Source organism: Drosophila ananassae, chromosome XR, assembly GCF_017639315.1.
Source record: "Drosophila ananassae strain 14024-0371.13 chromosome XR, ASM1763931v2, whole genome shotgun sequence".
NCBI lineage: Eukaryota > Metazoa > Arthropoda > Insecta > Diptera > Drosophilidae > Drosophila > Drosophila ananassae.
Genome location: NC_057932.1, coordinates 14892459 through 14918163, shown reverse-complemented (window position 1 = coordinate 14918163; position 25705 = coordinate 14892459). Strand labels below are relative to the sequence as shown.

The 25705-nt window shown below is 39.2% G+C and overlaps 1 protein-coding gene across 3 annotated transcripts in view; it reads left to right on the top strand.

The window, feature by feature from the left end:
* The window catches only part of LOC6505225 (ell-associated factor Eaf), an 89657-nt gene that overhangs the window by 23877 nt on the left and 40075 nt on the right, over window positions 1-25705 (top strand). For all 3 annotated transcript variants that reach the window (XM_014904838.3, XM_001965545.4, XR_006507756.1), the window contains exon 3: window positions 18350-18594. In XM_014904838.3, coding sequence (XP_014760324.1) covers window positions 18429-18594 — 166 coding nt within the window. In that variant the 5' untranslated portion in view covers window positions 18350-18428. The remainder of the gene's footprint in view (window positions 1-18349; window positions 18595-25705) is intronic.

Sequence of the window (25705 nt, the reverse complement as noted above, 5' to 3'; positions counted from 1 at the left end):
AAAGGATAAGGGGGTTAGCTGGGCAGAAATCCTCAAACATTCATCCTCCAACGTGTCGGGGAATCGCAAACCGTATCCATTTTAATGGTTTTAACTTTTTTGGTTTCTGTTTGATTAGCAAATTGTTTCTGCGCTTCGGAGCTTACTTCTATTTCTGCTAATTTTTGATGATTGCAGTCAGTTCGATGATTCGAGTGATTTGTTTTGGAGTTGGGGCTACTAATAAAGTATTAACTTTGTTCTTTTAGCCTTTACTTTGCACTCTTGAAAGTGGGTATTTATGTGATTATTATTTGAGGATGGGTATTTATGATTATGGATTAGTGACTATTAGTATTCTTGAAGACTAGTATTTATAGCTTGATAAATAGCTTGAATATTAATAATTATCTGTTATACAATCTGCCTAAAATTAGTCTTCTATTGAAGATTGAGCTACAGTTTCCTTATTTTTATCATTCTTAGACTGATTCTGATATTACAAATATTTATTAATAATTGATTATAAATTATTGTTCTAACGAAAGGGTATAATAGTTTGATTATAATTATTATTATTCCTGAAACCTATTTATATATAGCTCGACTGTTAGCTTCAATATTAATACTTATCTGGCTCAATTTCTACCAAAAATGAGTCTTCAATTGAAGATATAGCTACAATTATTCTTTATAGCCTTAGTCTTATGCCTCATGTATGATTCTGGTTATTATACCCTTGCAGAGGGTATTATAATTTTGGTCAAAAGTGTGCAACGCAGTGAAGGAGACATCTCCGACCCTATAAAGTATATATATTCTTGATCAGGATCACCTCCTGAGTCGATATGAGCATGTCCGTCTGTCCGTCTGTCCGTCTGTCCGTCTGTCTGTCTGTCTGTCTGTCTGTCTGTCGGTTTCTACGCAAACTAGTCTCTCAGTTTTGGAGCTATCGAGTTGAAACTTTGCACACATCCTTCTTTTCCTTGCAGGTAGTATATAAGTCGGAACGGCCGGGATCGGTCGACTATATCCTATAGCTGCCATATAACTGATTGATCGGAAATGCCATAACTTTGGTGTTTTTTAAGTTAGAGGGTTGGGACTTTCCACACATGCTATGTTTGACCAAAATATCTTATGTACAAAATTTCATAAGGATCGGCCGACTATATCCTATAGCTGTCATAGAACGATCGAAATCGGCATAGCTTTGGTGTTTTTTAAGTTAGAAAGATGGGATTTGGTACAGATTCTATTTTGGGAAAAACAATCTGATCTGCCAATTTTCATAAGGATCGGCCGACTATATACGATCCGCTATATATCTAATAAAATAAGATGCGTGGCGCCACCTAGCGGACTGCGACTGAACTGCAAGGGTATATAAACTTCGGCTCCGCCCGAAGTTAGCTTTCCTTTCTTGTTGAAAGTATTAACTTTGTTTCTTCTCTGTTGTTTCTTTTACTATGCACTTTTAAAAGTGGTATATATAACTTAATTATAAGTATTACTTATTTTTTGAATAAGTGTAGTAGAATTAGTATTAGTAAATTAAAAGTGGGTATTTATAGCTCGGCTGTTAGCTAAAATTTAATATTAAATTCTATGTGCCATATTATCTTAAAAAAATCTTCAATAATCTTCAATTGAAGTTAAGCTCCAAATATCCTTCTTAGTCTGATTTAAGTGATTTTGAGTATTAGTGATTAAAAATATAAACTTTTTTATTAGCTCTTTAGGTGCATTCTTAAAAGATGCCCACTTTTTAAGGCTTTCAGCTTTTATATTAATTCTCAACTGCTATTAAATGTTTCAAAATTAGTTTTCTTATAAAGACAAGCTCTAGTTATCCTTTGGCAATCCTTTGGCCATTATACAAATCCTCATTCTTAATATGCAAAGTCAAGTATTATGAAGTTTTGCTTATTAAAAACATAAACTTTGTCCTTTAGCTCTCTTAAAAGCGGACATTTATAGGTTTACATTATGGTTTAAAATTAATTCTTAACTGCCATAAAATCTTCAAAAATAAGTCTTTAATTTAAGTTAAGCTCTAGTGATCCTTATTCAAGTGATTTATTATTTATTTTTTTTTATTAAAAACACAGACTTTGTCTTTTAGCTTCCATTATTCCTTTCTAAAAGCAGGCATTCGTAGCCTGACTATGAATATTAATATCTGCCACTAAATAGCTTGAATATTAATCCTTTTCTGCCAAAAAGTCTCCAAAAAGCAGTCGTTTATTGAAGTCAAGTTATCCTCTATCCTTATCCTTCGGCAATCGCTCTTGTTCCGACAGTTGCCTCGGATATGCGTCCTAATGAACCAATTATGCATTCCTTAGTTTGCAATTTCGCTTAACGACCGGCAAGTTGCGCTGCGAAATGAGCAGAGAACGCATTCAGATTGTCCTTGTCATTTTGTCGCTGGAATATGTGATGGTAATTTGGTAGTTACCTTTCTTCTCTCTCCTTTTTTTACCAGCTGACCTGCTTTTTTAGGATTTCTCTTCCTTTTTTTTTTTGTTGGGGACAAAAACTGTGTGGAAATCCGATTATGCGAACAAAACCCGTTCCCTGTCGTTTCCGTGAATTACTGTCGGGAGAAATAAAATGCTACATTATTCTTGTGGCCGGTTGACTTTGGTTTTTTGGATTCTGGGCTCTGACTCTGACTCTGGTTCTGACTCTGGTTGTGACTCTGGTTCTGTGGTCCTGTTTTCCCCGCTCTCATATTGCGTATACGCCGTGTAATACCTAACTCTTCTATGCATGTCCTGTGCCGTACAAATTTCTGTGTTTTTTTTTGTGTTTTTTTTCGGCCATGCAAACATGAGGGGGTGGCTATAAAATATCCAAGCTTTTATTTATAACGACATCAGAAATTAATCTTGCATTATGTGCGCGCGTGTGGAGTTGTTCGCTGCTTGTTTCTCTCACAGCCCTCACTCCTCAGCCCTCAGTCCTGGCTTATCCTTTTCATGAAGTTTGTTGTCGTCACACACATGCAAACAGTGCCCCAAACCCGAGGAGAGGATGGCTCAAACAACCGGCAACCAAACATTCCCAAACACCCACTCACGGGCACGTGATAACACTTACTACCTGTTTTGCTTACATATGCAAAATGGCGACTAAAGTGGCATTGGTAATCCGAAAGGACAGTGCCTAGTTATGGGACGGGATTAAAAGGGATATACTTGGAGTTAAAAAAGGGGATATTACAGTGTATAGAGTGTTTATTGCCTGGGGGTTACATCTATTTTCTTAGAGAAAGGCGATTGGAAGTACCGGGTATCTATAGCTTAGACTTGGATGGTTTTCAGTCTTTGAGAGTAGTTCCTAACTTACCATACCTAATATTTATAACTAATATATATCCCAGATTACAAGTACCGGGTATTTATAGCTTAGAATAAAATAAGTCTTCAGTCTTTAAAAGTAGTTCCTAATTTACCTAATATCTAGAGTTATAATAGGAGTATGATTTAGTATCTGCTGTTTATAGCCTGGGAGTTATAGCTATTTTTTTAGAGAGAAGAGTTTGCAAGTACCGGATATCTATAGCCTAGAATGATATAAGTCTAATAATTTAAAATAATATATAAAAATATATAAAATATATCCCAGATTGCGGGAAGTACCGGGTATCTATAGCCTAGACTACATATATCTGTTTTCAGTCTTTAAAAGTAGCTCCAACTTAAAATACCAAATATTTATAGATAACGTATCCCATTGTGCAAGTTCTGGGTACTCTGGGTACCTATAGCCTGGACTATGCCAGTCTTCAGTCCTTAAAAGTAGCTCCTAACTCAATCTATAACCTATTATAAATAATATATCCCACTTCCTCCATAGATCTATGACTTTATTTTGTTGCAACTTGTTGTCTTAACTTTTGTCTGGTGTCAGCCTGGCGTCACTTTGCCTTGCCTCGTTTGTCAGTCATGTGAGGCACTGTCACCTCCATCTCCATCTCCATCTCCATCTCCATCTCCATCTCCATCTCCATCTCCATCTCCATCTCATGGATCCTTGCCCCATCCTGTTGCCTTCCCTTCTGTCTTCATCTTTTGGCCGCTTTGCGTGTTTTTCGAGGGAGGTGGTGGGTGGATGGGTGGATGGGTGGTTGGTTCATGAAAAATTACAACTCTCAGCATCAGGCGTAACGTGCGATAAATTCCAAGAGCCACACACATGCACACACATCTACATATGTGGCTGGAGATGTATCTGTGTATCTGTGCAAATGTATCTATGTCGTATGGAGTGTATCTTCGGGGTAGGGGTGCCTGTAGTTTGGGTTGATTTTGAAATTCGTTGCGTGTAGGATAATTCATTGCTTATTATCTTTTTTTGAAGCTGCAATTTTTGGGGCTTACCTTTCTTATTACTGACTGGGGGAAGGTCGTTCCTGAATGATTTTTATTCTTCTCGTTTCTTTTTTATTTTTGCAAACGAGGGTGCGATTGCTGAGGGAGATAGCGCAGAAATGCTTTATTAATTTAGTGTGTGCCGGGGCAGGACTCTAACAGTTGTGGTGGAAATAATAGGTTTTTAGGTTGTTTATTAGGGGGATTGCATATTTATATTAATTTACATTACAAATTAAGAGAGACAGCTAAATAATTTAATATTTAAATTAAGGAGAAAAGTGGTTTAAGGGAAGAGTAAGAATTAGTTTCTTTAAGTAAAGTTTCCATAAAAGTAAAATTGGTATTATATATATTCAAAATATTTATTAAAATTAGATTGAATAAAATAAAACAAAGAATTCAATATTTAAACGAAAAACAAAGAAGAGAAGAGTTTTGATTTTTTTGAGAAAAGATTTTTTAGAAGAGTTTGAATATTAAATGGTTTGTATTTTATTTTCTTAAGCACTCTTAAACCCTTCCATAGAAAATATAAAGTATAATATTCATTTATACTATACGTATTAATAAAAAAATATTTAAATTAAGTTAAATAAATTAAGACAAACAATTAAATATTAAAATTAAATTTCTTTAAGAAACTCTTCCATAAATTATAAAAATAAATTATAAATCATTAGTAAATATATGTATAAGAATATATATATAAAAATAATAAATAGAAACTCTCCCATAAAATATAATTTATATGATATTTTTTAAACATAAGTATTAAAATTACAAGTTACAAAATTACAAAATTAAGGCAAGCAATTAAATATTTAAATGAAAAAGAATAAAACTAAGATATTAAATGGCTTATATTTAGTTTCTTTAAGAAACTCTCCCACAAGCACCACCTTTTCAAGCTTAAACTTAAATTTTAAAATATTGAAATATTTATTTTTTGGAAAATGTATCCCTATTGTTCCACTATTTTGGCCAATACTGTTCGGGCCAGAGCGTGTTAGCCAGACAATCGAGCCTAATGATTTATGAACTAGGCGCGCCGAGCGTGGCCACGAGGATATGGCCGCAGGACCCAGTACCCAGGAGCCAAGCAGGTCCTTGTTCTTCAGGTCTTGTGGGCTCCTTGCCAATTTTCCTTTTTGGTTTTCTAATACCGCACCACCACCCGCACCCGCACCCGCACCCGCACCCGCACTCGCCCTCCTGTTCTCATGTCGTCCTGTAGCCCCCTTTGGTGGCTCCTCTGTCCAGGATGATATATGATGCCGGGAGTTTAGCGACTGCTTAAATGAATTTTTCACACTGCAACCATTCCATGCTGTTGACTCGGAACAAAAGTCACCCAAAGTGGTTATGAAGATCCTGGCGACATGATGAACGGACCGGAAAAAAGGACGAAAAATGCAAAAAAAAAAAAAGGGGGGGATCCTGGGAAAAAATGCTGACAATTATGGGTAATTTGAACATGTTCGAACATCTCCATGGCACGAAAGGGGGGGAGATAGTTAAGGGAATGAGGTCAAAGGTTAAGGATTAAACTCATAATTACAGGATCAGTAGGGGATTACAAGGATAATCATATTTTAATTGCCATTCAGCTTCATTTTTAATAAAAATTTCATAAAAATAATAGCCAACGAAGGGGGGGAATTATTAATGTTACCACACTGTGGCCAGTTCTGGGCCACTTCTGGGCCACTTTCTGGGCCACTTTCTGGGCCACTTTCTGGGCCAGTTCTGACCACTTTCTGGGCCCATTTGGCCTTCTGCTGTGTCACCATTGGCAGCGCCCAGAAATTATTGGCAGAACTTCATATTTCAGTCGAGCGGAAAAAGTAGGGAGCTGGAAACTGCAACTTTTTGCAAATGTCATGCAGGTGATTGAGTGTGTGGGTGGGCCAGCAGGGCCAGCAGGACCAACAGGACCAGCAGGACCACCAGGACCTCCTCACCCCCACCTCTCCCCACTCTCCCCAGGCCAATCCTTTTTGGCGAAATCATTTATTAAAAGGTAACGAATAAGAAATTGATGGCCCAGGATCGCAGACTACTAAGCGTCTAAAGTTTATGGAGGGGTGGGATGGGATGGGGTGGAAGGTTTTTCCGGAGAAAATTTTCCGGAAAAACGACAAAAAGGGTTGTGGGGTGGCCGTTCTGCTGGCTATTTGCTATTTGGCTGGCATTTGGCTCAAATCAAGTGGCCACTTAGTCGTCCTGGGCGCCGTCATTAGCTTTCAACTTTTGCAAATTGAATTTGGAAGCGACTGGCGACCAGCGACGTGTCCTGGTGTCCTGGTACTGGAAGGATGAAAATTCCCTTTCGAATTCCCAGCCCCATCATCAAGGATGTCTCTTGTTTCAGAAACAGGATGGGAGTGATGTCCCAGCACTGCAAGAAATCGGTAGTAGTTTTAGTTTCTTTCTTATCAGAGTCTTAAGCGGGTATTTATTTAAACTTTTTGTTTTTTTTTTCAGAAAGTCAGAAAAGCAGATCCCCCCCTTAAAGGAGGTCCTGGCGCTGCGGAGGAGCTCTCCCACTGGGACTCGCCCAACTCTGTTTCATGTTTTTAAGTTCGCTTTAAGTAGCTGAAAGTTAGTTTTTTATGCTCGGCACACGCAAAAGTTGGCCATCAGTTGATAAACGCGGGGTGGGTGGTGGGGCTTTAAAGGATATGCACATCCTTAATCCTAGATATATCCTGGCTTTTTTGCTTCTCATTTTCAGGCCAACACTGTCGCTAGAATTTCTGCGGAATTCTTTTTGGCTTTTAATGAAGCCTGGCATCGGCATCGGCATCGGAGCTGGAGGAGGCTCTCTCTCTCTCTTTGATGAACTTTTTTCATTTCAAAAAGGATAGGACATCCATTAAGGACGAACTGTATGCAGCAATTAGAAAATGTTTATTTGATCCGATTGCGGATGTTCATGAATGCATTCCGTAAACTCATAATCCGATGCTAAGGCCTGTGGCAGCATATCGGAATTATCTCATCACAGGATGTCCTTGTAGTTGCTCCTCCTACAGAGAGAAGACTCTCTGTGTTGTTTTTATGCATGGCCTTAGCTCAAATCAGTGGCAAAGAAAGCAAATAAAGCCGAGAGCTAAACAGAGAAAAATAAGACTGAAAATAAAAGGGAATAAAATAAATGGAAATGGCTGGGAATTCAACTGAAAGTCAGAAACAACAGAAGCCAAGGCAACAGACAGACAGCCAGAGAAGGAGGAGGTCCTGGTACTATATGTACTATAGTCTATCTATGGAGATGAGTTGTTCAGGTAATACCCGTCACTGACGGATTTATTACACCCAGGACTGATTGATTCAATCATATGGCTTTTGACAAAACGAATATTGATTGGGCCACTCGAGAGCATTGTCTTCGAAGGCGCATGACGCATGAAATGCCAAAAATAACTCAAATCAAATCAATCACAATTTTCCATCGGGGCATTACCATTCCATCATTACAATCCCAGAAGGATCTGCCAGAAACTAGGACCTACAACCCACAAATTGGAAGAAAAGTGCAATGCCTGCCCAAAAAAAAAAGAAATCAGAGTCCAGAAACAAAAGATTAAGACACTGGAAGGTGGGACGTGGCCTAAGGATATTCGTCCTTTCTTACACAGAGAGAAAAACTTGCAAGAAAAACTATTTATTTCTAAGACATTAAGAGAGAAAATAAAAGGTCCTTTGAACTCTTATTAATAGCTCTCTTTTTTGGCATCTGTTTCTGGTTGTCCTGGACATCCTGGATGGATAGAAAAACAAACTGAGCTGGCAACTAATTAAAGTGCCTACATGTCCTTCGCCTCTCATCAGCACCCCCCCCCCCCAGATGGGGCATCTTGTTGAGGAAAATTTGGAAATTTTACAAATTAATTTAATGTTTGAAGCAAATTCGTAAACAAGTATTAATGTGCACTAAAGCGTGTGTTTCCAAGGCTCTTTTCCGAGGGGTGGCTACCGAGGGGGCGGCAGGATATAGAGGGAGGAGTGGTGGTTGGTGGGTGGGTTTTAGGGTGGCCCATTGCCTAACCACCCATCTAATAATGCTGGGCGCCCGCCAGACATGAATTTAGCATTTATCTAGCGCCACTTGAACAACGCCCGACATCCTCGTCCTCGACCTCGTCCTCGTCCTAGTCCGACAATGAAGATGGCGGCCCAGGATTCGATATGGTGGTGCGAGGTAATGGTGGTGGTGCCTTGGTGGTTTCAGGCTGAGCTAATTTCAACGCCTCTTAAGCGCACAGTGGCTACAGTCCTCGAGTTGGCCTCAGAAGTCAAGGAGTGCCTGGAAACTGTTCCCCAAGACTAGGAGGTCTTGGAGAAAGAAAAAGGACACTTTTTAAATAATGTTAAAGGATTTGAAGACAAAGAATATATTAGATATATTTAAGATAATAATTAAGATCCTTCTCTATCCTTTAATTAGTTCAGAGTTGGACTCCCACTGTGCACTTAATTTTGGCTCCATGGGCTTGCTTGTCAACAGATTCTTGTGGAGCGTGGCAAGGACTTCTTCTCCTGCCCGTCTGCTGCCAGCCAGCCGGGCCAGTAATTGTTGTTGTTCTTGTTCTTTATGTAGATGTGACGAGGCAGGTTTTTGCCATTTTGCCAGGGCCATGTTCGAATTTGTTTCAATCGAGGAACTCCCAACTCCCCGAAAACAAAAAAAAAAAAAAAACAAAGAAACTAGAAACTCCCCAACACGTACGTGGCATGAAGTCATGTCGGTTGGCAGGGAACAGGGACATGGTTAGCAAGGAGCACTGCGTTTGGTGGCCAGTCAAGAGTGAAACAGTGCTGTTAATATAAAGTAGGTAATTGAGATGGAAGGAGGACAAGAGGGAGGACTCCCCATCTTCCCTTCTTCAACTTGATGAAATTAATCAAGTACAGTGGCGAGTCCCTTGTTTCGTTTTTATTTTCTTGGCGCTGAGTCAGCATTTTGGCTATAAAATCCTGCCCCAAAATCCTGGCGAATATCCTGCACGTATATCCTGCAGACAATGAATGCACATAAAAATAATAATTGGAATTGGAAATGAAAATGAAAATGAAAATGGAAACAATTTTCATGGCACATGAGTTGGCAAAAGAATAACTTTCCTCCAAAAAGGCATCTCTCATAATTCCATTTCCAATTCCAAGTGGCTACCAGGTGGTGCTTTGAACTTTTCTTTTTTTTTCTTTTCTTATTTTTTTTTTATTTGTTAATTTTTTTTTTTTGGATAACCTTTGACCTTAAGGCCACTCTGGCTGGCAATTATCGACCCGGAAATCGGGTGTCTGGTCCTGAATTCCGATTCCCGAAAGCCGCACTGGCGCCCATAATGCGCTTATCAGTGTCACCCAAGCACTTTCCCTACCCGGCCTATGCATATGGATGAGATCTACCCCTCCCCCAGTCCCATGACGACCCATGCGGCGTATACGCAATATGTGCGTGGGGGGCGTATACGTAATATTTGTGGGACTTTTCAGTTTCAAGGCAGGAAGCTTCAAGGAGTAGCCATTAAAAGCTCACTCTTACTCTATTTTATTTTATTTTCTTTAAATTTTAATTATTTGTTATTTAATTAATAAAAATTAAAAATAAAACAAGCTTAATCTTAATCTTTATGTCCTTAAAAAGGACTCTCTGGCTTGCTGACAAAAACCACAAATCATTTGTGGGAGTGCTCCTTGCCCAAGACAATTCTATCCTTTGAAGCCAATGGTTATGGCCCGAAGGACCAAGCACCAAGGACCAAGGACTAAAGAGGGGGTGGGGGGGAGGAGGAGTTACACAATACTGAAACGTAAGCAATAAAATGAATTTTTATGCCGCATTTTCGCAATGCGTCGAGAGGCGAGGCCGTCACCTCGGCACAAAATATATGTGTATGTTACCTTTGGTCCTTTGGCTTGCGGGTACTGGGTACTGGGTCCTGGGTCCTGGGTCCTGGGTCCTGACTCCCTGTCCTGTCCTGTCGTCTGACCCCCCCACAACTGCCACCAGAACTGCCACCCCCATCATGGAATGCATTCCTGCAAACCGAAAACACATTTACACATGTAAGTGCATAAAAAATGTTTATGAATTTCAGTTTATGGCGCGTAAAACACGCCAATAAATGTACCAAGGCATTAAAAATGCCTTTGCCACGCCCCCTCGTATGTCCTTATTGGGGGCGGGCAGGACTTTGCCGCACTAATAAACAATCAGAAATGGGCATAAAGTATGGGGAATCGGGAAAACGACTACGAAAACGGGGAATTTCCCTCCAGAGGTTGGCTCCTTTTTTCCCCTCGCTTTTCCGCCATTTCTTTTTTTTTTTGTTTTTTGTTTTTTTTTGCCATAAGGTGTTAGTCGCCCCTTTGGCGCATTCCTTGTGGGCGATCCACCTCCACCACGCCCCCCCCTCTTGAGGGGAGAAATATTTATGCAAAACTGGTGTCCTGGTGTTGCTCCTTTTTTGTTTGTTGTTTTTGTTATTTTTTTTTGTTGGCCGTACAAGGATGTCAGTCTGTCGGGCTTTAGTCCTGGATCCTTCGCATTTTCTTATTGTTGGCTGCCTCATGCCAAGTGCGCTCTAATGCACTTTACGACACTTTATGGCACTTTCTGCAAGGGGAGAGTGGAAGAGAGGGAGGTTGAGACCTGTAAGGACCCCCCTGTAAGGACATCGAGCAAATGTAAATTATGGCAAATTGATGAGAAAATACATACATATGTGACTTGTCGGCTTTGTTTCTTTTGTTTTTTACATTTTTTGAACAAAAAAGTGCCAGATTCTGTCAGTTTCTGTCAGATTTCCCGCCAAAATAGGCTTCAAATGGGGCTTCTTAATATCTCACAGATAACTATTCGAGAGAGGTCCTTGCCGTAAAGGTTATCCTTACTCTTTCATAGCCCTTTTAAAGGTAGAATCCTGGAAAACACGGCCACTACATCGCAACCTTTATGGCCTCTCTGTTTTTTGTATTTTTTTTTGTGGGGAGGAGGAGGCCTACTGCTGCACCTGACTGACCCAATTTTTGGGAGGCCCTGCTCCTCCTCCAGCTCAGTGTCCTGGTTGGAAAAAAAAAAAATACAAAAAAAAAGGATGAGCTCTGGCCGTCACCCCCGAGGCGCCATAAAGCATGACCCAATTGAATTGTTACGCTCTTGCTAATAAAATTTTATGTGCGGCTATTATTAGGCTCTCTCGTGTCCTGGCCATGTCCTCGTGTCCTGGTGGCATCAGCGCCCAAAAACAGTCGAAATAACAGGAACAAACAATGTCACTTAGGTCCTTAGGTCCTTCCTCTATTGCTCTCTCACTCTCTTATTGTGGTTGCTACTTGTTTTTCCAAAAAAATTTTATTTTTTGATATTCTCGACTGTTTTGAAGGCGAAACTAATTGGTTTCCTGTATTGATTTTACCAGAGGAACAGGATATAAAGGATATTTAGGATATATAGGATTTTCCGAATTTTCCATATATTCCATATATTCTATATATTTTCCCCGTTTTTTTTTGTTTTTTGTTGTAGAAAATCGCTAGTCGCTCTGGCGTCCAAAATTTATGCATAACTTTCGAATCCCTCTTGTTGGCGCTTTTTTTCCGTTTGAATCTTTGATATCCAAACGCTTTGATTACACGCCCCGCCACCCATTTGTCCATTTTCCCGCCGCCCTTTCACTCCCCTTTTTCCCTCTGATTTTCCCACCCATTTTCCACTTTATTCTCTGCATGTTTTTCACATTTTTCGTGCTTCAGTTGTCTTAGGCGATTTCTCGTGGCATTAAGTACTTGAAACAAAAAACAAAAAAAAACACAACAAAACAAGAAAGGAAAGCTAACTTCGAGCGGAGCCGAAGTTTATATACCCTTGCAGTTCAGTCGCAGTCCGCTAGGTGGCGCCACGCATCTTATATTATTAGATATGTAGCGGATCGTATATAGTTGGCCGATCCCTATGAAATTTGGCATATCGATTTATTTTGCCAAAAGAGTAATCTGTACCAAATCCCATCTTTCTAACTTAAAAAACATCAGTTATGCCAATTTCGATCGTTCTATGACAGCTATAGGATATAGTCGGCCGATCCTTATGAAATTTTGCACACAAGATTTTTTGGTCAAATATAACATGTGTGGAAAGTTCCAACCTAAAAAAACTTAACTCTAACTTAAAAAACACCAAAGTTATGGCATTTCCGATCAATCAGTTATATGGCAGCTATAGGATATAGTCGACCGATCCCGGCCGTTCCGACTTATATACTGCCTGCAAAGGAAAGAAGGGTGTGTGCAAAGTTTCAACTCGATAGCTTTAAAACTGAGAGACTAGTTTGCGTAGAAACGGACAGACCGACAGACGGACATGCTCATATCGACTCAGGAGGTGATCCTGATCAAGAATATATATACTTTATAGGGTCGGAGATGTCTCCTTCACTGCGTTGCACACTTTTGACCAAAATTATAATACCCTCTGCAAGGGTATAAAAAAGGACAAACGGAATAAAAACAAGAAAACCAAAAAAGGATATGACAAGGAAAAAAGGAAAAACCTAAAAAAAAAAGAGGAGGCTAGGAAAAGTGTCGGAAAAACCAGCCCAGACTTGCACACTCGATTTGCATGAAGGCCTGGCAACCGTAGAAGGGTCCAAGGGTCTCAGAAGTGGCAAGGACATTGTCCAGGACTTTCATTAACTTTCAAATAAATGCAAAAAAAAAAAAAAAAGAAAAACGTTCCATGCCATTTGTGGGTTAATTTCTGCAAAGAAAATTGGTGGAAAATGTTGGGGAAATTGTTGAAATTCTCGCGAAAGGAGTTCTAATTTCAAAGTAAATGATTGAGTCGAAGGGATTTCTGGTTTTTGTTTTTTTTTTTTTTTTTTTTTTTCTGGGGAATATCGACTTCCTCACTTTTTCTTAAAGCGAACGGACGTGTTTTTTTTTGTGCGCACTGCGTTTTGAAAAATCTTTATTTATTATAATAATTATAAACAATCCGGTGTTTATTTTTATTTATTTACATAAACCCGATTCTTTTCATCCCAAACATCCGATTCGCTTCGCGTGTGCAGTGATATATTTGGAGGTAAAATAATAAATTTATTAATATTCTTCCAAACATAGCACTGCTCTGCTTCTTCATCCTTTACGGTGTTGCTTCTTTTGTCTCACACTAGATTCTTATCTATATTCTTTGCTCTTATACTAACTATCACTAATCGCCCTCTTTATTCTCCCTTTTTCGACTCTTTGGCACAGTGGTTCACGGTACGTCAATAATAAAAATAATATATTCATAATGGAATTTAAACTTGTCTGTGGTTTGAAGTCTTGTAATAAGACAATCTCTTCATCCCAGCCTACCATCCACTGCTGGCTATGTGAAAACGTTTTACACGCTAAGTGTGCCGGGTTCACGGCCTCAGTTTCGGATGCCATCTCACGTAGGTCTGGTCTCCACTTTTGCTGTGACGGTTGTCGTGCTGTTCAGGACGAAATGAGATCGTTCATGAGACAGACTAAAAGTGGATTTAAAGAGCTGGTTAGCGGTTTTCGTAAAATCAACGACCAACTCTGTGCGCTAGATACACAGTTTAGTAGTCTTCAACTACTAAATGAGTCTCCAAAGCGTAAGAAATCTGCTTTTAGTGATGTGCCCGTGGCGAAAAGTCTTCAGCCTATTCAGCCGACAACTATGCAGCCGCTCATATCTCTGGCCACCCCAAGGGCCGGACCTGGGAAAAATTCGGTTTCCGAATATCTCAGCATAAACGAGCAATTTTCCGATATGTCCTCTGTGGCATCGCTTCAAGTGATACCACCAGACCCAATAATTGAAACCCCCTTAAAAGTCACCGAACAGGGCAATCAAGCTTCCGGACCCCCGGTACGAACTGATGCTGCCATACTCGTTACGGCGGCACCAAAACCCTTGCAGGTGATCCCACCATCGAAACACATATTTGTTTCCCGGCTTGCCCCTGATACTTCTGAGATTGATCTCTCGGCTTACATCAAAGCCAAATCAAAAGCCGACATAAAGGTGGCAGATATAACTAAATTTAAATATAACTACACCAGGCATACGTCATCTTTCAAAATACGTGTGCCCGCGCAGATGTTCAAGACGATTTGTTCCGCCAGTTTCTGGCCAGAGAACATTTTCGTCCAAGAACATCAGCCAAGTACGGTGAAGAAAAAAATGACCAAACCTGTGGGAGAGAAACTCCCACATGTTAGAGCCACTGACCAACCTTCCACGTCAGCTTCAAAAAACTAATGCCTTCACTAACACTTACCTATCAGAATACTAGAGGGTTACGAAGTAAGCTTCCCAAACTGTATTCTGATAGTTCTTTCTTTGCATCTCACATTATAGTCTTTACAGAAACTTGGTTAAAGCCGGAGATCTTAAGCTCCGAAGTTTTTCCAAGTAAGTACACCACTTTTAGACGTGATAGAACTCTGCGAAGGGGAGGAGGAGTGTTAATTTCTGTAGACTCCAATTTCGCTTCTGAAGAGATTAAATCACAAGAGTTTGGTGACATAGAATTTCTTTGCATTAAAATCATATTGTCCGATAAATCATTATACGTTACGTGCTCCTACGTACCCCCTTCGTCCGAACCGCCCACATACTGGCAACATTTAGACGCTATTAGGTTTGTTTTTGATCGTCTGTCTGATGGTGACCAGCTAGTAGCTCTGGGTGACTTCAATATCCCAGAACTCAGGTGGTCCAATGTTAAAAATTCACCGTCTTTATTGCTGAATTCGCACCATGACTTCCCGGCGGGCATGTTCGACATGTCACTCGGGCAAATTAACCACGTTAGAAATTCTTTAGGTCGGCTGCTGGACTTGTGTTTCGTTTCTGATCCTGATGGAATTACTCTTTCCAGAACTTTACCACTTTCCAACCCAGAGGATCCATATCATCCCACTCTTGAGGTTTTAATAGAAAACAATAACGTAATTGGCCTTAAGCCTACACTTAAATCTCATAAAGTTCGTTTCTTTCGTAAGGCTGACTTTATGAAATTAAATAAGTTAATTTTGGAATTTGATTGGTCCAATCTACTGGCATGTGAAGATGTAAACATTGCCTTAATTAAATTTTATTATACTTTGAATAAATTTTTCGACGTTTGCGTGCCATGGAAATATCCGTCCGTTTCAATTAATCCGCCTTGGTATACAAGGCACCTAGGAAATTTAAAGATCGTTATGAATAGACTTTTAAATAAACATAAAATATCTGGCTGTACAGTTAGTTATTCAAGATACTTAGTAGCTCGGTCCAATTTCACCGTGCATAACGCTGAATGTTATAGGAGTTATATACGCCGCTGCCGGATTCAGTTTACTCAGGATCCGAAGCAGTTTTATAACTTTGTAAACACTAAGCGCAAACATGTATCTTCTCCTCCTATGCTTATGTTTGAGAACTCATATGCGAACACTGATCAGGCAATGGCCGATCTCTTTGCACAGTTTTTTCAAACAACATACTCACCTAGCACCAGTACAGGTCAGCCTTACACTTATAATATCCAATCAGCCAACCTTATATTTTGCCCTTCTTTTTATCAAAGTGGTGTGTTATTGGGTCTTCTTAAAGTCAAGCCCGTGTATTCGCCAGGCCCCGATGGAGTACCAGGCTGTGTTCTGAAGAACTGCGCCGAGGCTCTGTGCAAACCGCTCCTTAAACTCTTTAATCTTTCGCTGGAGACTTCGATCTTTCCCCTTATGTGGAAGGAATCTTACATTATTCCTCTTCATAAAAAAGGGAAAAAATCCGACGCTGCCAATTATAGGGGCATTTCTAAATTGTCAGCAATTCCGAAGCTTTTTGAAAAACTTATCACTCCACATTTGCAACACCTATGTAGTTCAATAATATCTCCATGCCAGCATGGCTTCATGAAGCGCCGCTCCACCACTACCAACTTACTGGAGCTAACATCTTTTATCACGGATGGGTTCCGGAATGGCTTACAAACAGATGTCATTTACACTGACTTCAGTAAAGCATTTGACTCTGTCGACCATTCGCTTCTTATAAGTAAACTCAGTCTTTTGGGATTCCCAACTGACCTCCTTATCTGGATTTCGAGCTACTTATCTGGAAGAACCCAACGTGTCTTCTTTAAAGATGTTACCTCGCGTCTAGTCCGCGTCACATCTGGGGTGCCTCAAGGAAGCCATCTTGGACCCTTACTTTTTACACTTTTTATTAATGACTTGCCCCTTGCCTTAACTGATTCACTCGTACTTATGTACGCTGATGACGTTAAGCTTTGTCTTCAGTATAAATTCACTAGTGCCCAATCTAGACTTCAATCCGATTTGGATAAATTTCAAAATTGGTGTTTCGCAAATAACCTAAAGCTTAATGGATCGAAATGTAAACTCATGTCCTTTTATCGAACTAGTCCTCACCAGGCTATGTACTTTCTCTATGGGAACGCTTTAGAACGATTAACTCAGGTTAACGATCTGGGAGTCCTTTTAGATTTGAAACTTAAATTTACCGACCATATATCTACCATGGTTAATAAAGCTATGGGTGTGCTTGGCTTTATTAAAAGATGGTCAAAAGAATTTAATGACCCGTACATAACAAAAACGTTATATACATCATTGGTTCGTCCGACTCTTGAGTATGGATCGTGTGTCTGGAGTCCTCAATATGGAGTACACCGAGATCACATAGAATCTGTACAAAAAAACTTCCTGATTTTCGCCCTTAGGGGACTTAATTGGGATGCAAATCTTCACCTTCCCACTTATCATAGTAGACTTTTATTAATCAACTTACCATCATTAACAAATCGTAGAACGATGCTGGGTGTTATGTTTCTATATAATCTTATATATGGTAATGTAGACAGTCAGCATTTACTAACACGCTTAAATTTTAACGTTCCTAGTAGAAGGACTAGAAACTTCCGTCCTCTACTCCTTAGCCATTGTAATTCGACATATGCCCAACACGATCCGTTCAGGGTATTATGTTCGGACTACAATGGTCTCTACCACACCTTGCCACTTTGCTCCACTAACAATCTTAAATCCTTTATACTAAACGCCTTATCTATGCAACACTCTTCCTCGTAATATCTTACCCCTACTCTTCTCCTAAACGTTCTCGGATCTATCCCCGCGATTCGAGCCGTACGTTATGCGGCAGCGTCCCTCGGTCGGTTGGACGGGAGGTGGGCTGTACTTATGCAGTGGGAACCGCGCGAAAAAAAAAAAAAAAAAAAAAAAAAAAAAAAAATAGTTCAGAGACACGTCGAGATCCTTGTTCTGGTCCTGGAAATAAAATTAATTCCGTTTCGAGAGAATTCCACATCAACACTTTTCATTTGCCAACGAGACGATTCGGGAAAATTCCAAACAAAATGGCAATACACTTGATGGGATTATCATTATTTTGGTGCTGACATTTCGCCAGCGGCCAAATTCGATTCATTTGTTGGCATTTCCAAAGGGGGGGGAGTAGGGGGTGGATGGCTCAGACGGGTGGAAAATTGTTGAGAAAATTCTAGGAGACAGACGGAAAAAAAAAAAAACAAAATAAAAATAGGAAGGGAAAACCTCAATCCATTGTCTTACAAAAGCTTCAATTGGATTTCCGAGGAGTTGAGGGGGTTTTTATTTATACACTTGAAGAAATTTTAGACAAGAAAAATAAATTGATTTAAATTAAAATTATAGAAAATTATTAAGAATTTAAAAAACAGAAAAAATAAATAAATATTTCATTAAAAGTATTTTTTAAAGTGTCTTTATTTCTTCTTATAAAATAATTTCTTTAAAATAATTTTTTTTTTAATAAAAATTTTACAAATTTAAAAAAAAAATTTAAAAAATAAAACAAATATTTTGTTCAGTGCCTTTGTTTCTTCTTCTTCATTAATGCTCCTGGTCTTATCTTCTTCTTCTTCTTGTTCTTGTTAACCATATCTTTACAGTTACGTGTGGAGAAGCACTTGCCATTGCGAGCGAGCGAGACGGAGACAATAAGACTGAAGCTGGCAAATCTCACGCAAAATGCTAGCAAGAAGAAGAACCGGCACCTCCAACTCACAACAACAACAACAACAACACCTAGAAGAAGAAGAGAAAGAGCAACAAATACAACAACAAAATCAAAAATTAATCCTTCGCCCAGGACTCTGGCTGCTAATGTTGCTAATTGTTGGCCAAGCAGTTAACGGTAAGTCGCAGGACGAAATTTGTGCGTAAAAATGCACTGAAAACAATACCATTTTATTTCCAATTAAAATAAGTCAAAGTTCTAAGAGAAATTTCTCTCAGTGTAGAGTGTAACTTTTATTGGCCCCGTCCACTGACCTCATTAGACGTTCATTTGTTTGCTTATTTATGCGCAGACAGGAGATAGGAGACAGGACATAGGTCGGGATCATCATATATATGGGCTATATAGGAGGCTATAGTGGGCTATATATATCGGGCCATATGGCCATATGGTATTTGTGGCCTTTTGTGCCGCACAACTCACACTAGCCACTCGCCACTCGCCACTCGGATAACTGGTAACTGGATATGCCATGCCCCAAATAGTATGCTACACAAAAATGATATATGCCTGAAAGGATGTCTGTATGAGTGTATGTGTGTGTGTTTATGGTTGGATTTCGTGTTCGTGTTCGACTGCCTGTAATTAATTGACTCGCACATTTTTCGCATCAAGCACAAAAACAAGTCGAAAACTTTTTGGCCCAGACACTCTTCTGCTCGAAAAACTACGTATGTGTTTGTAAATATATGTGTGTGTATATGTGTGTGTGTGTGTGCACTGCAGTCAAGGTCGCAGGAAAGAGATGGCCCATCCATTGCTCTCTTTTCATTTTTTTTTTATCGGTGTTTGTCGCATTTTGTGGCAGTCGGCCAACTTGGTCAACATATCTTTGTGGCCCACAAACACACACACACACAGGATAGAGTCCTTCACACACACACATATACATACACACATATCCAGCTTATATATCAATGTGCATTCGTAAGCTTGCCTTTTGGCCCGAAACTTACTTAATTGGCCGATTGTTTGCATGCCCAACTTTAAGTCCCACGACAATCGATAAAAGCCACAATTGTTTTCGATTGCCATCGATTTGTTACTGGCCGGGCGGCCTAGGGCGCATTATGTTACGAGGATTTCACACGAAATCCGGATAATAGAAAGGCCTGAAGTGAGGGCTTTGTCTCGGACCATACTACTTAGATATTTAAGTGGAAAAATATTAAAAAGATTAATCGATTTCTTATCGATTAGGCATTGTTTTTTCAATTTTTTATTAATTTTTCCTGAGAGTCTCTTTTGGTGAGCCTATAACTCGGCATATATTTATCCGATTTTCAAGAGGACTACCTTAAAAGGTTTATCAATCGATTATTTATCGAACTCCATCAAAACACGATGAAATATTCATTTTTAAATTTTTTAATCAATATTTCTGGGGAGTCCCCTTGGCAATGCGGAGAATTTCAGAGTCAGGACCATATGGTCCACGGCGAAGTCCATAACTCGGCCAATATTCAACCGATTATTGAAAGCAATACCTTAAACGATTTATGAATCAATTTCCTATCAATCTTTATCAAAATCTGTTACAATTACAAAATTTTTTTTACATTTTTTTTACATTTTTCCTGGGGAGCCCACTTGGAAAACCCAAGAAGTCCATAGAAAGCACAATATTAACCCCGTAGATGGCTATATCTTGGCTAATAGTCATTCGATTCTTAAGATGAAGACCTTAAACGATTAGTGGCTTAATTCTCCATCGATCTGCATACAAATCTGGTTATGAAATATTTTTCCCTTTTTTTGTAAATTTTTCCTTGCAGCCCCCTTGCAAAAATAAGCCCCTTGAACTCCTTCTGGAACTCTTCTGGAAAAAGTATATTAGCTTTTTCTTTATAGTTCCTTGCCTCAATTGTTGTAATTGGAGTAAGTTGTGTTGAAAGGCTATCTATCAAGAAAATGGACTGCTTGGATGGAGGCTTTTAAACTATTATTTCCTTGGTAGTTTCTCTGGAAGCTGCCTCCCCCTCCCCACAATCTGAGATAAAATGCATGTTGAACAATTGATTCTCGCCATCTCGCACATCCTGCCGCTCCACCTGCCATTTCTCCGGTCCATCAATACAAGTCTCAGGACTCTGGCAGGCTACTCCTACTCCTACTCCCTCCGGAATACGATGTGGGCTGCCGCAGATGCATTCTCTCAAATGGAGTAATTGATTGACGTCATTGGTCAGGCAGTCACTGTAGCAGTCCTGTGGCTTTGGGCCTGGCCAGGGATTGATTTAATTGTCCCAGAATGACTCCCAGACTAACTGACTGGGAAGCCATCACCTGAAAAACATTCTATTCCACTTTTATGGCTTTTATGGTTTTAAAACAGAAGAAAAAAAGAGAGTGGAGAGTGGAGTGAAAAGTGAAAAGGCAGCTATCATCGGTGTCTATCGTAATTGTGGATTAATTCATGCCGAAAATGTCTATCCGCAAAATGGCGGCGGCCGGAAGTGAACTTCCCAAACACCCACACACATGCCATCCAGATGGCAGGAACTTCATGACCTTTATTCGCTGATTTTGCTTGAACGACGGCTCGGTATTTCGTTTATTTCAGTTCACTTGGCCAATAATTGAATAATTTGTGACATGAAAAATGGCTAGGATCAGGGTTATCGGGTCTAGGAAGTCTCTCACCAATCCAAGCGGAAGTTGAATGATTTCACAAAAAACTAAAGGGAACTACAAATTCAAAAAGAATAAATAAGAATGGAAATAATAATATAGATTAAATGGCATTTTGTGGCCAAAACCAATTGCCCGAAAATGGTTTAAATAGTGCCAGAGTGTCGGACTGCCGATGGGGATTGCATATATATATATATATTCTGGGGGATATATTTGAAATTAGAAACTGCCAACTGTTCCCAAAAGTGGCCATTAATTAAAGGCTATGGCTGGCCGCCTGCTGGGGGGATTGTGTAATGACTGAAAAATGCTTACAAATAGCCAGTGAGTTGAGTCACTAAGGGAGGGGTGGATAGACTATAGATTGGATGGGTAAATAATAGTCTCACCTTCACCCACCCACCCGGCCATGTCCTTTTCTCTCCAAAAGGAGAGAAAACAATCAATTTACCAAATCGTATCCAATAACTAAATCCTGCTCCTGTCATTTCTCAAAACAGCAGGAGATGCATGGTAGTCCTTAATATAATACCTTTTCAGGACAAACTGCTCCTGCTCCTGCTCCTGCTCCTTGTTGAATAAATTATCTTGAAATCTTGAGAACAATTTTAAAGTCTTCCATCTTAATTAATTTTGTTAATAATATTCATTAAATTCTCATTCATATTTTCCTTCGTAATGGAGTGGAGTATAGCAGAGTGGCAGAGTATTTGTTTAAAGCACTTTTCATGCTTCTGTCACGGCCCGTCGCATTCGGCCATTTGCTCCAAATGTTAGCTGACCCAATTGTGGACGCACTGCCTCCGGAAAAGGGATAGCTATATATAAACAGACAGAAAGAGACAGGGAGAGGGAGAGGAGAGTCTTCTTCGAGGACATGAAATTGGCTTTGGCTTTGGTTTTGGCCTCAAATTCAACTTTAGCTTCGGCTTTCTTCAACATTAGCTAATTTGTGTGCGCTTTTTGCTTTCTTTATTTATTTTTCCCTGCCCTCTACTTGCATTTCATTTCTGCATCTTGCACTGCACTTTGTCGGGGGTTTCTTTCTATTTTTTTAGCAGAGAAAATAATAAGGGAGTTGTGTTTTAGAGTATACCTATGATAGAAGGTACTTTTCTACTCTGAATAACACATTTTATTCCCCAATTCCCTAATAAGTTGGTCCTCATTCTTTTATAATCATAGTTTCTAGACAATATGATACCCGATACTATTCCACTACTCTCTTAAAGCCATTAAAACTACAAGTAAGTTCTTTTAAAACTTCAGTCATCCTGTCTTTATTATTTTAAAATTATTTAGTTTGAAGACTATATGATACTCGATATTATACTCTTCTCAATAATAAGACTTTGTATTTTACGAATATCTACGAATATTATTCGAGTGGTATACCCTTTGTACCACACTTTTGTAACACTTTTTTATTTATAATGATAGTTTCTTGACTGTAAGATTATCTCATTAAGCCCTCTTTTTTAAAGAGTTCCGGGTATTTATACAATAGTTACTCTTAACCTTTCATAACCCTAATTTATACAGTTTCTGGACTATATGATACCCAAAACTATTCTATTCCCAATAATCCCCTTTATTCTACGAGTTCCCGTCTGCTCTGAATTTATTTTTCTCTTAGTTTCTCTTTAAATGGTACACCCTGGTTCTTATTATTAAATAATTTTTAATAATTATGTCAACATAATCTCTTATTCTTCGAGTACCGGGTATAGATTACCAATTTGTATTTATTATTACTTAAGTTCCTCTAAAACTTTCACCACCCTGTCCTTATTAATTTTTCATAAGCATTTTTAGAAATTTAATTTGAAGACTATATGATACCTGGTACTCCTTCACTTTCTATTCTATTATTATTTATTTTCTAACTATTTAATTAGTCTTCCAGTTAGACTATCTGATAGCCATCTCTTCTCATTAGGCCCTTTTTTGATAATTTTTCCCACAAATTTCTCTTAAGATTTTATCTCTTAGATATATTTATTTCCAGTGTACTGGCTTTTCTTCTGCTTGTTTTGGCCATTTGGCTTAAGTGCCATCTTGAATTGTCCTTGTTGTTCCTGCTCCTGTTTCTGTTTCTGTTTCTGTTCCTGATGGTGCTCCTCCTGCTGTCTTGACACTGATTTCAATTATAAATTTATTTTTTCCCTTTTCTCCTCAACTTTCCCTGTTCCTTGTTATTTTTTTAAGCGTTCCGGCTATCACTTTTCATCCAAGTTGGTAACAACCCCTCCCGTCCCTCCGGTACCTATTTCAGGCCATAACCAAAGCTGTCTTACCTTATTTTTTTTTTTTTAGCCTTTCAGTCACGATATGTCTGTTTAAAGTCTCTTTTTGAATACATTTTTCATTAAACTTTATTGTTTTTGTAACTTTATTTTTTATTTGCCTAAAATAGAGTTAAAAATGGAAATATTTTTCGCAGAGAATACTTCATTTACATGAGAATATATTGATTTATTCATTTTGCGAGGAATTGTTTTCCTTCTCGCCTCACTCGCATTCGCATTCCAAATTTTCCGATTTTCCCCCGATGCCAGGTGCGCTTTCGCACTTTCCACTTGCCACTTGCCACTGGCCCCCCCCTGGTCTCCCTGGCCTCCTTGTCTGGGGGAGATCCACCCTACCGGATCTCAGTGAAAATGCAGTCAACCCTAATCAAATTTTCGCTGCAAATTGACAGTTTGCCTGCAGATTTTCATTTCGCGTTTTCATTCCGCCCACTAAGCACGCACTGTGTGTTGCAACTTGTAGCCAATGGTGGAGCACAGCTGGTGCGGTGGGGGGGGGGATGTGGTGCGGTTGCATGCCTCGGTTAAAGAGACTTCCATTCGAGTTTGAGCTTCACTGGTTATGACTATTAGTACCCGGTACTTGAGAGCTTCTCTGGGGCTCTAAAAGACATTATTGGATTAATATTTATTTTAAAAATAGTATTAATTGTTAGTTTTATTTTTTTTTGGATTAATTTTTAATATATTTTTAAAGCAAAGCACCTATAGTTCCCCACCTGGGCATGCCTTCTTTTTGTCATAAAATATCCTTTTATTATTCCTCCGCTTGCCACTCTTTTTCCTGTCTTCTGTGCCTCTCTTTTGGTTCCGCTTCTGCTTCTTCCATTTAGCCCTTGGGCCATAATGGAGAGGGGGTGGGGGAGCTATAGCCATATAGCCATATCTGCCATATCTGCCATATCTGCCATAGCCATAGCCGTACGCTGATTTAATTTTAAATCTTTCCGCCCTCGCTCGAAATTAAAACGAAGTCATGGCTTTGGGGTCGCCAGTTGCAGCATCGCTGTGGCAGGTTAATAGATCACAAGGGGAATGCGCGAGGGGGGAGGGGGCAGGCATGATGCAAGGTAGGATGATGCAAAGAGGGAGGGGCCTTGCTCTCAATTTGCTTGTCGCAATCCAATTGTCAGGCATTTCATTTCAATTTAACAATTTTGAAATTTGTCCCCGCAACGGAAGCAAGTTGCAACTTGCTGTTACTTGTTGTTGTTGTTGTTGTTGTTGCTGATGTTGCAGCAGCAGCAGAAGCAGCAAATTAATCTGTGGCATGTCACTTGTTCTGCCAGTCAGTCAGTTAGTTTTGACATACTTATTGTCTCTGACATCCGGTTTCCCTACATCCGGGCTCAGGATTATGTCCGCCATTTTGGTTCGCCATTTTTTCATTCACATTTTTGGCCGCTGAAGACATGTTCAAACATGTTCGAAGGACATGAAAATTACTTTTAAACTTTCTTCAGTCAATATCGTTTAAAATAGTAACTCTTAATCTCATTTATTATTATTTTAAATATGAATCTTTTTTAGCCTTACTAGTAAGCTTTGACAGACTTATAGTCTCTGACTTCCGGTTCGCCATTTTTCTTTAAAATTGTTGACATTTTTAACCACGAAAGACATGTTAAAAAATGAAACAAAAATGTCAAAAATGTTACAAAGAACTGGCTTTTAAACTTTCTTTCGAAAATAAAGTTTAAAATATAAGCCCTTAACCCATATTGTTTCTGACATCCGGTTTCTGTTGACAGATTATGTCGGCCATTTTGGTTTGCCATTTTTTTTTGACATTTTTGACATTATTTTTGTTCAAAAGACTTGACAAGCTTAAAAATTTCAAAGAAATTAGAATTTCCAACCTTCTTCAAACACTTTAGTTACAAAAATAAACCCTTAACCCTATTTAATATTTTCAAAAATCATAAATCCCTATTAGAAGAGAACTTTAGTGCCATTTCCATTCAGTTCTCGCCGCAATTAAAATCATTTTCGATCGGGAAACATTTTTGGAACGGTTTCTGTGTTTTAATTAAAACTGACAGAATAGCCTGGTAACCGAAGGTATTTTAATTAAGTGCCACTCGTCGTGGGTATTATTATGTATTCCCAAAAGCGGCGAGCGGTATAACTTTCCATGGCGCACTATATATATAATATATATATATATAGAGATACACCGATAACTGCATAATTGATGATTACGGGCTATGGCTTCCCTAGCAGACCTGCCTGTCTGCGCTCATTTTCGCCTTAATATTTCAAGGAAATTGCGTAGCATAGACTAT